The sequence below is a fragment of the Manacus candei genome, unplaced genomic scaffold (assembly GCF_025592945.1).
Source record: "Manacus candei isolate 608988 ecotype Guabito, Panama unplaced genomic scaffold, ASM2559294v1 h1tg000033l, whole genome shotgun sequence".
NCBI classification, from domain to species: Eukaryota; Metazoa; Chordata; class Aves; order Passeriformes; family Pipridae; genus Manacus; species Manacus candei.
Genome location: NW_026138081.1, coordinates 4,005,465 through 4,019,269, shown reverse-complemented (window position 1 = coordinate 4,019,269; position 13,805 = coordinate 4,005,465). Strand labels below are relative to the sequence as shown.

Sequence of the window (13,805 nt, the reverse complement as noted above, 5' to 3'; positions counted from 1 at the left end):
TAAATGGAAAGACAAATAAAAGAACCTCTTTACAACAAATCCCTCAATCAGACAGCAGAACCAAGCCTGTGTCACATATGGTATGTTCCTAAGACTTCTTTACCCAGATAACAACTTGCAAATACAGAAAATTGCCAGTTTTATTACAAAGTCAGCAAAGAAGGGCTATTCCAATGGAACATAGAGGTCAGTCAGCCTCCCCCTGACACATTTACAGACCATGGAAAGGTGGCTACATCTGTTTTCAAGATTAGCTTTCAAAATGCAAATTAATGCTTCTTAGTAACAATCCAAAAACTCTAGAACTAATCATGTACTAGAACAGATGACATACTGAGTAGCAGACAGTTATTCTCCTTTTCCATGTGCTTTTCTATTAAAGATGACTGTCTGCTAAAATCAGATCTCAAAGTTTCACTTTGCAGAGGCTTCTGAATAGACAATAACTCCCTTAAGGCAATATCAGCCTCAATCTACACTATGATCCAGCAGCACAAGGCTCATCATCTCCACACTTCTGCCATCTAAGCCATTTGCCAGCCAGAAGACTTCATCTGAAGTGCAACTACACCCTCAGAGCTGGAACCCTCTCTTCTGCACAGATGAAGGCTGCCCACAAACAAGGTGGATCTTCCACTCACAGCTCTTGTAATTTATCATTTCACTGTGAGAATAAGTATGGGGAATTTCCAAGCTACTCTGTTGCTGAACTCAGGCTAGCTGTGACCAGAGTTAGCCACTATCCAAGGATGACTCACTGGAGGAAATTACACAAAACAAAAACCCCCAGGTCTTTTCAAAACATCAACAACCATTGCTGTTTTTCTTTCTTTGTTAACAGCAAAAGCTGTAGAGTTTATGCATGAGAAACTTTCAGAGTCTCCTGTGCAATCACACTCCCTTCACAGCTGACCAAAAAGAAGGAAGGAAAGCGTCCAATTATGTTACCTACACATAACTGTAGCATCTTAGCTTTCTAAAATCCCATTTTGAGAAAGACCAACATTCTCACTGAAGACGTGGTTTTACTTATTTTTGAAACCAAATTGCATTATCTGGACTCAGACTGGGATACTGTCACTTTCTTTCACCTGAGTTTTGTGTAGAGTCCATAGCAATGCTTTTGCTGATTCCAAGCTTTGACAATGAGTCCATCCTAGCAACACCAAGAGACGGCTAAGGGGGTTGAATTCTCTCCTCAACAAACTGTTCAGGCTTGAGTAGTCTTCTCTTTTTAGTAAAGTTAATGCAGTCACCTAGAAAACAAAAGGAATAAGTATTTATTTTTCCAGAATGTAGAGACCCATAGTACTGGCAGACTATGTAAAGCAAGTAGCCATTTCAATATTAGCTTCAAAAATAGTGAAGTTCTGCATCTGGAACTTCCCTGAACTTACATTTTCCAAACCATCAGACTACTCATCAGTAAAGTTGTCTTAAAGAAAAAAACATCACTTCAAACGCTTACTAAAGAGCCAACTCACACTCACTCTACATTATCTTTACATTCCTCCTAGTGATTATGTCTCTGTCAAGGATATTATGTAGGAGACTTCTATGAGCATATTACTTCGAAGTGGAAATATGTTCAACCTTCAAAACTCTCATTTTAATAGTGACCACCTCTCTGCATTTTACTTTTTCTATCTATGTAAATACATTCAAATCAATAAATTTCAAATACTATTTTTCATCAGGTCTTCAAGCTCTTTAAAACATAAATTTTTAAACATAACTTATTAACATAAATTAAAACATAATCTACCATGCAAACTAATCTCACAGCCCCAAGTCTACCAGCATCAGAAAAGCAAAGCAACAAGTTCAAGGTAATGAGGTAAACTGAGTATCCAACAAAATTACAAGCAGAACACGGGACTTCTTAAATCCTGAACTTAATCTTCAGTCTGCATGAAGATGAGCTTTGCCCAAAATCTCACTAGTTGTTTTACGTTCATCACACAGATGCAAGTCGGGGAATTATCACCAGTTACCCCCTTGTTCCAATTAGTCATAACCCCTGGTAAACACTGTATGAATACAGAATGCTTCTGTGCACCACCAAGATATGATCAATACAGGGACTGACTTTAGCTTCCATTGGGTTTCCCTGTTAATGATTTATGGCTGTACCAGAATCTGTTCCAGAAAGTGCTTGCTGCTGCTCAAGCAGTAGAAATAGGCTGTCTTCCAAGAAGAAGCTTCTATGGGATCTGAGAACAAACTCATCACAGTTCGCTCTGTATCCAGCTGCTCAGATGAACCTAAAAAACATCACAACATGTTTCCAGTAGAGAGGGGTACCTTTAACAGAGGCATAATTGCTACTGATTTAAACTGAGAAACACTCAACATTTTCTCAAACACTAACCAGCTGTTACATGTTAACAGCTAAGATTCTCAAGTATTGTTACTGGAAAATAAGAAGGCCAAGCAGAAAAATTTGATAAAAAGGTCAGACTGGAAACCAGGAAACTGTCTGGACAGTCATTAACATAGCAAGAGCCTGCTGAGCACAGATTGTTTGCATCAGCTCAGATCACCCTGCCTGACTTTGTTTAGCCATACACATATTCTCTGTATGTTTCATGAATTCTCTCTTGTGCTCTGAGATGCTGTGATGCTTTGCAGGGCCTTAGCAAGGACTTGTCCAGCACAGGAACTTCTCAGATCTGTGCAAAGTGAGAGTGAAGGAATGTGGATCTCCCTTTCTCTTCCCCCACGAGGAAGCATGAACTGCAGTTATTATCAGAAATGCCAGAGTTGGCCGCACTAGCCTGAACTTCCCTTCAGGAATCCCTATGAGTGAAGGGAGAAGAAAGGATACAAACCCCACTGACTTACACCTCTGTGTACAGAGGTGAGCAAAAGAGGGTAGGCATTCTAGTTCTTCCTCCTTGCACACTCACCTGCCACTTTACTGTCAAGATCATGGGCATCACTTGCCATTCAGTTTCAGCTGAGATCCTCACAGAATATGCTGAGTTGGAAGGGACCCATCAGGATCATCGAGTTACAACTAAACGTACCAGTCATAGGGAGCCAGACAGAGGCTGTGAAGTTATGGCTGGTACAAAACCAACAGCTGGGCTCTGACAAGTGAGCAGGTAATCAAACTGCATCTTCTTTCCAGATGGGATATCAGCCCACTCCACATCTCTTTCCACATTCAGAAGTTTACTTTTCCAGTATTAAGGGGTTTGAACATTCTGGGATTACTGAGGTAACCGAACTGTTACTGGCCAGAAACGGAACATCCTCCAACATGGATGACCCTGAGCTGGAGTCACACGTTACATACCTAAGGACTGTCAATCTTACAAGCAAGGTCTTCATCAAGAGAAATGCTGAGCAGATTGAAATAGAGGGGTGGTAAAGGAAGTGATCAGAAAAGAAGATAGCATAGACTGCAGAAACGTAGAGAGAGAACTGGTATTCCTATGCCAATTCCTTGCTTTAAGGATCATTTTAGCATCAACTTTCACAAGACTGCAGTTTATTAAGGCTCCTTAGCAAGAACACTGCCTGACTTCTTGACAACTTGCCTGTTTAATGCCTTAATGGTTTTGTTAAACAGGAAATTAAAACAAATTAAAAAGTGAAACAAACCTTTTTGTATAGATTTTGACAACAAAAACTTTTCTCTTGTTCTTTCTGTGAGAACACTGCTATAAAGGCTTAACAAGCCATGGCTCTGTTTCCTCAGCATACAGCTTAGTAGCTTCTCCTCCCTCAGTGGGCTTCCCTCAGCCCAGCACACATCCAAGAGCTCCCTGAATAGGTGCCTTACTTCATCTGCCTGATGCTCCACATCAAAAGTCACTATACTGAGAGCAGCATAAATTGTTTCTACTAGTTCTCTTTGATCTAGTTCGGCTGAAATCTCAGAACTGCCCTGGAGCCTCTGCAGAGATTTCAAGGAGTCACAAAGAAATTCAACGAAGATGTTCTGTAGAGCGCGATACTGCTGGAGTGAAGAGCTGTGTGTGCCTTGTTCCTCCTGGAAGAACTCCAGCAGGGCTTTTGCCCTCTGGGGAGCCCGCACCAAAAGCTTCCGGAGAGCTGAAACAACATCCAAACTGAATTTGTGAGAGCAGTCATCTCTTCTTTTGCTGTCTGTGATGTGCTCGTTCTGGGTGCACTCAAATGCTTCAAACAGCTCCTGGTAGGGAAATAATAAAAGAGTAAGCCTTTTAGACTCCATTAATATATTAAATGAATTATTTTAAAAAATAGAAGAAACTTGAAAGCAAACAGATAAATCAATTTGGAAACACTGTACTACCTAGGAAACCCACTATTTACGGTCCACCTTATCCAATGTCCTTCCTAGAAGAGTGGATATGTCTGAATATGTAACAAAATGTAAAGAATCCTATAACACACAAGTACACTATAAGTCACAGGCAGTCCCTATGGGGTGGCTGAAGCACCTTTTAGCAATATACTGATGTAACTTCATAAGCCACTAAGAGCATAATGATTAGTGGGGTTTTTTTAATCCTACTTATCCAGATTCATACTATCTATCTGCCAACCACATCATCCTCATCAATTTTCCAAACTTGTTTAAAACTGACCAACAGATTCAGAAGCCACTTCTTTCTAAAGCACCAATAACTTTTCTTCCTAACAGAAGCATACCTACAATAGAGAACAAGGAATGTGAAAACAAGCACAAATAAAAAAAAATCCCAGTTAGCTCTCCCAATAACGGGTGGGAAGGCGAGGGACAAGCCAGTTGAATATCACTTAAGCAGCACTTGTGGCACTACTTGGGAGAGGTGGTTGGTGTGCATAAAAAAATGGGAATAGAAGTCAACAACACCCATTTTTTTTCATTTGTTGGATCAAAACATAGCTCTATCTACCAACATGCCTCTGACAGTAATTGTGACAAAGAGGTTGCTGAATCTCATGTTTCTGTGCAACGCTGGTGGACACTGTGGACAATGGTGGAATCATTCATGACCTTGGAGGTTAGATGGCAACATGCACAGACTTCATTACTCATTAACAGACTTCCAGGAGATTTACTTTAATCAACATTCAAGTTTATCTTGATTGTTTTCGTCCTGTAATTGCTAGTTCTGCATCTTTAGGAAAGTATTGAATATCTTTTCTTTATTCATATTTAAAAGTTGCCAAGAGCTTCTGAATATAATAACTTTCCATTTTCCTCTTAAAAATGGCAAACAAAAAAAAAATCTTTAAAGAGTTAGAATCTATAGGACTAGAAGCAACATCTTATGACATTTCACACACTATGTCAGGTCTAAATCTGTTGTAACTAACACCAAATTAAGGCAGTTCTATAATTAGTAATTTTCCTGATTTTCTGCTCTATACTTGCTTTTGATATTAATCCATCTTTGCATATTTCCATGCATTTCTCAAATAAATCAGTCCACATGTATTAATTAGTAATGTAAAAATGGGTCCTGGACCTCAGGGCACACATCATACCAATTACCAAACAACACCAGTGATAACAGTAGAGCATTCAAAAACTTCCAGGAACAGGGCAAAAGGGTGTGCAGGAGATGAAAATTAAGATCTCAGGAGAAAAATAAAAGAAAATAGACATAATTTAAAAATGTGCTTGCTGACTATAGTTTATTTTAGCTGACAGTGGGTTTTAGGTTTATGATTATTACAGGTGTCTATAGATATAAAACTGTGGCAAGTAGTTGCAGTCAGGACTGACATGTGTTTGAAATACCATGTAGAAAAACCTGTGCTGCCCGCCTGCAGCCTCCACTCTGACCAGAGAAATCGCTTGCAGGCACATTGGATTAACTTCAGAAAGGGATCTGAATTACAGTCTCTTTCAACTGCCTGGAAGATTATTAACACATTAACCTCTCAGGCAGTCCAGTTAGCAAGAAGCATTAACTTCGATCCCACATTCTGCATAACTGGACATTCTGCATAACTAACAAGAAGAAACAGGGCACAGAAGTAGCTCACCTTTAGGACTTCCTCAGAAATATCCTTCTGTAGTTCTTCCAAGAACACTAAAAATTCAGTTTCTCTCTGAAGAACAACTGGAACAGTTTTCTGAAACCATATAGGAGTATGGGAAAGATGTTAGTCAATAAAGCTTTTATTTATCTACATTACCATATAAATCTATCTTAGCTGTTTCATTAGCATTGTGAGGCAGAGTGAAATATTGCTCTGAAGATACCTTATTCTCAGTCAAAGGCTATTCCACAATTAGGTTCTGCTTTCACACCAGTTGATTTTATTCATCCATACGTTTGGAAACAGAGATAAGTGTCACTTTGTCAAGAATTACAAACCCATCAATTCCTCAGAACGTAAAAAAAAATATGCAAGCCTAAGTAGTGACACGGACAAATTAATTTTAAAAAAAGTACACACATCCCTCACCATCTAAAACTTATAAAAAATTGTATGATGCCTGAGCTATTTCATTGTTAATGTGAGAAGGATGCTACACAAATGCAGAAGTTGATACACTCACGCTTTTCATTTGTATGAATGCTCAAAGCTAAAATGCCAAGTTCTGATATCTTGAAAAAGAAACCAAAACAATTTTTCTCTCCAGTGTGAAGATCAACAGTTGTTTCTTGACAAATTTGTTAAATGTAAAAGCAATGTATGTCTCCAGATACCTTGAGAACTTAGTTCCATTATAAGCAACTCGGTAGACATTTTGCACTTGGAAGGCAGCTAGAAGTCAGAGCTATAAACTGCATTTGCAAGTCAGCTAGATGTTTCTGTACCTTATTCCTGGCAAGCCATTTTTCCAGCACAAGAAGCCAAAGCCATGCTGTTCTCCATGGGCTAGAATTCTGTCCCCCTCTACAAAAGCAAGAAGCACGTACACTGGATTATACAAGGTCCAAAATTCAGGAAAACATTGTCAGAGATCATTTTGATTTTTGTATTTCTTTGTGCAAAATAAAACCAAAGATGACTAAAAAGCTGAAAACAAATCAGACAGAAAAGAATGAAGAGGAACCAGAATATTGGTGCTGCTTGCACATTAACTCAGTGATTTCTGCTGTGCAAATAACTGCTTTTAGATTGGTCAAATACCACAGGCATAGTTCTTCAAAACAATTAAATTTATTTCTGGTCTAAAGTTCAGTCTGTATAGTCCTCTTAGAGCACTTCAGCAGATTTCTCTGAAATGTGACCACTTACCAAGCACTGCTATTTCCTGTTCTGTCTATTTTTACCCGAAAAACTGAAACCAAGGTTTAGGTCACAGCAGCCCTAGTGCAGCTCTATGCCCAAACTAAAAGTGAAGCAATGTACCAATAAAACAAAGAATCCCTCTAATTTTCTTCAGCTTTTCAAGTGCTCCAGTACTTATATACACATCCCAAAGTCTATACAGTCAGGAAACATATTCAGTACTGTCAAAGGGACTAGGAAAAAGAAAAAGGACAATATATTTTACTGTCCTTTAAAAATCTCAGCACTACTAACTAAAACCTTTAGATGTGATAGCCTATCTATCAAAGATAAAAAGATTGAAAGCGCTTATGGCTGACATGGTTATTAGCAATATTCATCTAACCATGTGCACACCTTCCTCCAGACTCTTTTAACTGCTGTTAATGTAAATTGTTTCTTGGAACCTTTACCAAAATGTTCCACAAACTTAAATGTGAAGAAGTATAATCATCTGATTATACAGGGGGAATACCGATGTTCCCTGAAGTGCCAGAAAGTCACCTTTCATATGCATCTACTTGAAAAGCACTGACAAAACGTAACTAGGATTGAGAAAAACAAATGGCATTTCAAATTCTGGTGTGAAAAAAATAAGAAATCGACAGCATAATTTGAGTTTTTTAGAGTTTACATTTTTAGAAACTGTGAGGATTTTCAAGAGTTGGAAACAAGAGAACATTTTAAATAACTATAGGGCTCATCTTGGTGGTTCCATTTCTAAATTAACCAAAGCTCAGCGTCAAAGAACGTAATTTCAAGAGCTGTTCTTTCTCCTTCAATAAAATCTAACAAAATCAGTTCTGAAATGCTTACAAGTAGTTTTAAGCTTGTCTCAATTACCATGTCAGCCACATAAATGAACACAGCTTGTTATCCCAGTGGGCTGGAAAGCCTGCTAAGTTCTTGGTCAGTGATAATGTGTCAACGTTCACATAACAGCACCACTAGACACACCGAAGGCACCTCAGCAGTGAAATAGGTGCTGCTTCCCAGATCCTACCTGGCTCCCCACAGTCAACACTAAGCTAACTGCTCCTCCTCCCTTCACACTCAAGTCTGCTCAGCCAGAGCAGTACCTTACTTACCTCACCCCCACGGGGCAAGCTACCAGAGCCTGAAGAATTGCCTCCACCTTCCCAGGGCCATCGCCGTGCCCCTGGCTCAGCTGGGGCACACAGGCCTGCGCCAGCTCCCAGTACCCATGCCGCACGCACTCGCAGAAGAACCCAAAGAGACGCTCCAGCGAGACTGCTTCTTCGCTCCCAAAAGAATGCATCTTCCCAGGACGAGGGGCAGGGGTGACACAGGCGCAGGCGATGCCACGTTCCCTACAGGGGCAGGCGCGGCCGCCCCGCGGCGCTGGGTTCTACTGCACGGCCCCGGCACCTCCGCCCCAGAGCCCCACCATCTTGGCCACCGCCATCTTGGCCGCCGCCTCAGCTGACCGCGCCGCCGGGCGGGCACGCGGGCAAGGCGCCTGTCCATTGGCCGCGCCGCGGAGGGATGTAAATAAATCGCCATCTTTCTTTGGGGCGCCTGACGCCGCCGCGGGAGCCCGGGCAGCGCCAGCCCCGCCCTTCCCCGCTAACCCCGCCCCTCCCCGCCCACCGTCCCATGCGCCAGCTCCGCCCCGGGCTCGGGCCTCGCCTGACTCTGATTGGTTCCCTCCCGAAGCTCCGCCCCGTGGTTGGGACGCGGGGATCCGTGAGGGAGAGGGGGACGTCGGGGTTGCTGTGCGTCCTCCTTCGCGGGGAGATGTGTGTGGGGATGTACACCTCTGTGTACGTGTGTACAACTGTACACACCGACACAGAGAGAGAGGTGCGCACACAGGGGTATATACACCTCTCGGCGCGTACATTTATCCCTTGTATAGCTGTATAACCGTGTAGGTATACTGTATGTATACTTCACTCTGGTATATATATATACATATATATATACATATATATATACACACACACACGCATATCTATACCCACATATATACACCTATACATATATATACCTATACACATATATAGGTGTATATACCTACAGGTATATATGGGTGTATACCCCCATATGGGTGTATACACCCATATATAGGTGTTTATATACGATGTACCCACCTAGACCTGTATAGATGTATACATCTATATATAGGTGTATATATAGCTCTGCAAGTTCTGTATATATTTTTATTATTATTATTTTTAGCTCATTTGAGAGAAGACAGAACTGGTATCAATAAATAAATGACTTGGGGTTTATATGTATTACATATACAAATACAGTATGTTATGCACACACACACACACAGAATTTTAAATAATTGTGTAAAAACGTGTAGGTACAGGTGCAGACACAGCTCCAGCCATGGCTGGCCAGGCGCTCCTGTGTGGGGCGGCCGGGCCCCCCTGCCCTCTCACCCCGTTATTTGTGAGCTCCCCCAGCGGGACGAGGTGCAGAGGGCCGTGACTCAGCTGCTGGGCTGGGTGGTGTCCAGCCGGTGTTTGGCAGAGATAAGACCCCCCCCAGCATCCTCCCTTTATTCCGGCTTTTTGTTTGCTTTTGTCCTGACGCACAAAACAAAAACTCCTCCGTGGAGTGCTGCGGCGAGGCAAGTGTAAGAGGCAGAGCGGTCATGACAGAGGAGAGGTGTGCCAAAGTAAGTGACCGAGCGAGTCCCCAGGGCTCCTGAACGGAAAATACGGGAAGGGAGCTATGTCCATGTGCATATGCTGGGACCCACCAATAAACCGCATAAGATGCTGCAGGAGTTTGTATCATTACCTCCTACGGCTCTTGAGTATTTTTCACCTGTACTGTCAACTCCACATCAGCAGATAAATGGTGTGTGGGCAGTCATGCCTCTGAACTTTCTCCGGCCATGCCAGATGAGCTGTAACTTATGAGACCATGTCGTTGTCGTTCAATCTATTGAGTTCTGATACCCTGTGCGTTTAATGATGGTGCTTGCTATGGCACAGCTCTGCACAAGCAATTTCTCAACCTATACTTTCAGTCTGAGGTATTATTTTGTATCTTTTCTCTAGGCAAGGAAGGAGCTTTAGTGGGACATGGAAACTGTAAGAGGATGGACTTCATTTATCCTGGGATCTTTTATGCTTATTACCCACTCTAATTGATTTATCCAATTTGAAGTATCTCCCTACAGGCAGACTCCTTCCTTGTGTTAGACATGTCAGGTGCTTGATGCTTTTCTTTTTTTTACAAAGTTCAAAACATACCCGCAGGAGTCACCTGCCCACTTCTGCAAGGGTAAATGTACATTATTAACAATCAGCAGTAGTACTGTAATTTTTAAAGGTACTTTTTAATTAATTTCTTCCAATATTGTTCTTGTTAGGAATTAGAGGTTTATTAATATATCTGTGAAGCTGTAAAAGTAGCTGGACGTAAATATCAAAGCGGGAAAATAAATTGCATAAGGTCATCTTAGCAGAAGATACAACTAGTATATTGAAATTAGGAAATGAGGTATAGGCAAGACTTTTTTTGTCTTGGATTTATGTGTGCATGTTGTGCAGCTCTTCTAGCAAAACTGTCTGAATTTTTACCTTAGAAAACTGGAACGATAAAGCTCTTTTTATCTAAAACAGGGTCTGTTGTGCATTGCCTTGGAATATTATCAATGTTACGCAAGTTGCTAATAACGTTCAGTGGTTTTTAGCAGCTTCTTTCTAAGTGAATCTGCATAAGGAGTGATTACATGCTTCAGTGTGGTATTCTGACATTTACATTTTAAAGCCATTTCTGAAACTGAAGTCTCAAAACTTCCCTATCACTTGTTTCCAAGCTCTCTCTTTAATATTTCCATGGCAGCTATGGCCTGTATTATTTCCTCCACTGACCATCAAAGCTGTTAGAGAATTACTTGTAAAAAATTACTGTAGCTCAGATCTTTGGGTGGAGTTGCAGCTACAGGTCTCTGTGAAAAGAACAAAAGTAGATCCACCGAGAAGCCTTAGAAAGAGTGTGATTTTCAGTCACCTGTGAGGGTGTGGTGAACATGCAGCGGCAGAGCAGCATCTCTGTTGGGTTTGCACTTTTATGGTGGAGCACAGAGGCTGCCTGGCCCGGTGTAAAGCCTGCTGGTGCCAAGTTAGCCCACCAAAATCTGGTAACGAATTCGAGCTGGCACACTAAGTTCATGCAGTCTGTGCTCTGCATCATGCTGCCACAATGCTTTTCATCTGCTGCATGGAGCACTGCAACGAGTTTTATTGTGTCATCAGACCATAGCAGCCATTGCCATCTCATCCCAGGTGTACCAGCCATCTGGGGCCCGTCCCTCGTGAGACACGTGGGCCACCACAGTTCCTGCAGTACCTGCTCTGGTCTTGGAGAGTGGCATCAGTCACCTGAAGGCAGTGCTGGCTGTTTCCAGAGCTGGGCCTCCAGGAGCCTCTGTCACACAAGTCACTCAGGTAGAGCAAGGACAGCAGACACTCCCCTTGCTGACAGCAGTTTTGGTCGGACGCTGCCCAGGGGGGCCGTCAGTCCTGTCAGGCAGCCAGTGCCTTGTCACCAGGCACTCAGTTATGGCAGCCCTCTTGCTTCCCTCAGATACCAGAATACAGAATTTATACTGAGAGTGCAAGAAGTACTTCAGGCCAGAAACATTTTTGAGTTCTTTTGTATATGTAAAAAGAAACCCAATGTATATCAGGTGACCAAAGCAGCCGCTAAAACTTCTTTACCTGCATCACCCACTGCAGTCATTTTTTTTCACTCTTCCCTGCAGGTGGAGCAGTATGTTGGTGAAATTAAAGGTGGCCTGAGACCAGCCATGAAACTCACAGTCATAGGCATTGTACACTCCAACCCAAAGAGGTAGGTGAAGGTACTGGTGGGGGCTTCACCATGTCATACACGCTCCTACCTATTTTCTAAATTCAGAAGCTTTCTTGGAGGTCTGTGCTCTTTGGAGGAAGAAAATCAAACAGGTTAATAATTTATGGCTTTACTTAGTTTTCCTGCACTTAGATTAAAGGTCAAGGAGGAGTTTCCTCTTTGACCTTTCTGGCTGCCCTGACAGGATTTTCTACTCCTTGCCCTTATCTAATGTGAACTGGAAGGGAGCACACAAGTGGCATTTCTCCTCCAGGAAGAGGTGCAATTCTCAACCTGCATCTTGGTTGTCTGCTGGGGGTTGGAATCAACATCATTTAAAAGCCAGTCTGACATGAAATCAACAGCTGTCTGTAGTCTTTAAAAGCATGTCATGTTCACCATGTCCTTTAACATTTCTGAAAGTTCCAGTCATTTAACTGGGTTTTTTTCAGTTTTTCGGTGACTCTGCTCTGTGATCCAGTGGATGCAAACAAAGATGTTGGGCTGTTATTTACAGTTAACTTCAGTGAGAAATCCATCACCCGAAATGCACGAATTGGTGGGAAATGGGGAAAAGAAGAGAAGACTATTCCCTACTTTCCATTTACAGCAGGCGATACGTTCAAGGTAATTTTTTGGTACTATGAATAGAGTAGAGAAAAGGAGGGGAGAAAGGCTGAAGGCTATGTGACCAAAAATAGCTAACTACTGACATTGCCAGGTTAGTCTAGTATGGCACAAACAGCAACAGTTCAAGCCCTGATGGGAGAGATGCATTCCTTTCTCTAATCTTAGTGAGAGTACTCCCTGCAAGGAGCTTTGCAGTATCATCTCAGCAGAGGGTAGGTTATTTATTAGGGGATTTCAGAAGAAATGGTAGACGCTGTACTTTGCTCTCCCCATAACAATTGGAGAAGTCCATGCTGGTGAAATCAACCCTGCTGCTGACCTCTAACACCCTCCCCTGTCATTTTCCATTGCAGATGGAGCTCTTATGTGAACACCAGCAAATACGAGTCCTGCTTGATGGACGGCAGCTCTGTGACTTCACTCACCGCATTCAGCCTCTGAACTTGGTTAAAGTTTTGCAGATCTCAGGGGACATCAAGCTTACCAAAGTGGCTTGAAAAGAGGAGACCTCAATATCACCAGGGAACAGAGGAAAATGTACTTTTTCTTGTCTGAGAAATGTTCTATCTCTTTCCTCTGGATGATTCTGGAGAGTGGGAACTATATTTTTTTAATTTGCTGATGTGTTTGAGATATAAGCTTTTTTTTCTCATACACAGTCAGCAATTGCAGAGCTATGGCTAGTCTGGGTAAATCTGAGACTTGTTGCTGAGATACACTTTTGGCCTCCCAAACTGCAAGATTTGTGATGCTGTGCAGTATGTCACATCCTTATGATTCCTTAACCTCCCATGCATGCCAGGTGACAGAGCTCAGTCCTCTGCAGTGAGGTGGCTGCTAGCCTTGTGACTAGAACTGGGCATTATGCAGGTAATGGGACTGAGAAAAGAGAAGCAGGAGATTTTCTTGTAAGTCAATAAGGAAATCTGATGGTCCCCAGCAAGGCTCACATTGTCAGGAGGGAATTGCTTTTTCTGGAAGCTCTGCTCAATCAACACAAAGCCATTTGGGCTTCCGAGTACAGAGTAATAAATTCCTTATCAACATCCCTGCCTCTTCCAGGTAGCTTTTCCTGAGCTGAAGGGTTTCAACAGCTGTGGATTTCAGTCTTCTCTGGACCAGGT

The 13,805-nt window shown here is 42.2% G+C and overlaps 2 protein-coding genes across 7 annotated transcripts in view; one reads left to right on the top strand and one right to left on the bottom strand.

Annotated features, from left to right (window-relative positions):
• ZFYVE26 (zinc finger FYVE-type containing 26) overlaps positions 1-8,733 on the bottom strand; it is a 47,120-nt gene extending 38,387 nt beyond the window's left edge. For 3 of the 4 annotated variants that reach the window (XM_051791363.1, XM_051791364.1, XM_051791365.1), the window contains exons 1-6: positions 8,298-8,645; positions 6,753-6,831; positions 5,971-6,060; positions 3,610-4,162; positions 2,134-2,264; positions 1,092-1,256 (exon numbers count right to left, since the gene is read on the bottom strand). In XM_051791363.1, the coding sequence (XP_051647323.1) occupies positions 1,092-1,256; positions 2,134-2,264; positions 3,610-4,162; positions 5,971-6,060; positions 6,753-6,831; positions 8,298-8,488 (1,209 nt within the window). In that variant the 5' untranslated portion in view covers positions 8,489-8,645. Of the gene's footprint in view, positions 1-1,091; positions 1,257-2,133; positions 2,265-3,609; positions 4,163-5,970; positions 6,061-6,752; positions 6,832-8,297 lie in introns of all 4 variants that reach the window. The other variant, XM_051791366.1, reaches the window with a different exon arrangement.
• A 56-nt stretch (positions 8,734-8,789) lies between these two features.
• LOC127472787 (galectin-related protein A-like) lies at positions 8,790-13,789 on the top strand. Of its 3 annotated transcripts, none has more exons than XM_051791477.1 (4): positions 8,790-8,973; positions 11,969-12,051; positions 12,504-12,678; positions 13,035-13,789. In XM_051791477.1, the coding sequence occupies exons 1-4, from the start codon at positions 8,827-8,829 to the stop codon at positions 13,176-13,178; spliced, it is 549 nt and encodes a 182-aa protein (XP_051647437.1). In that variant the 5' UTR covers positions 8,790-8,826; the 3' UTR covers positions 13,179-13,789. The 3 variants fall into 3 exon arrangements, with proteins under 3 accessions (XP_051647437.1, XP_051647436.1, XP_051647438.1); XM_051791476.1 differs by having other exon boundaries at positions 8,790-9,033; positions 11,963-12,051; XM_051791478.1 differs by lacking the exon at positions 8,790-8,973 and adding an exon at positions 9,435-9,862 and having other exon boundaries at positions 11,963-12,051.
• Positions 13,790-13,805: the final 16 nt, after the last annotated feature.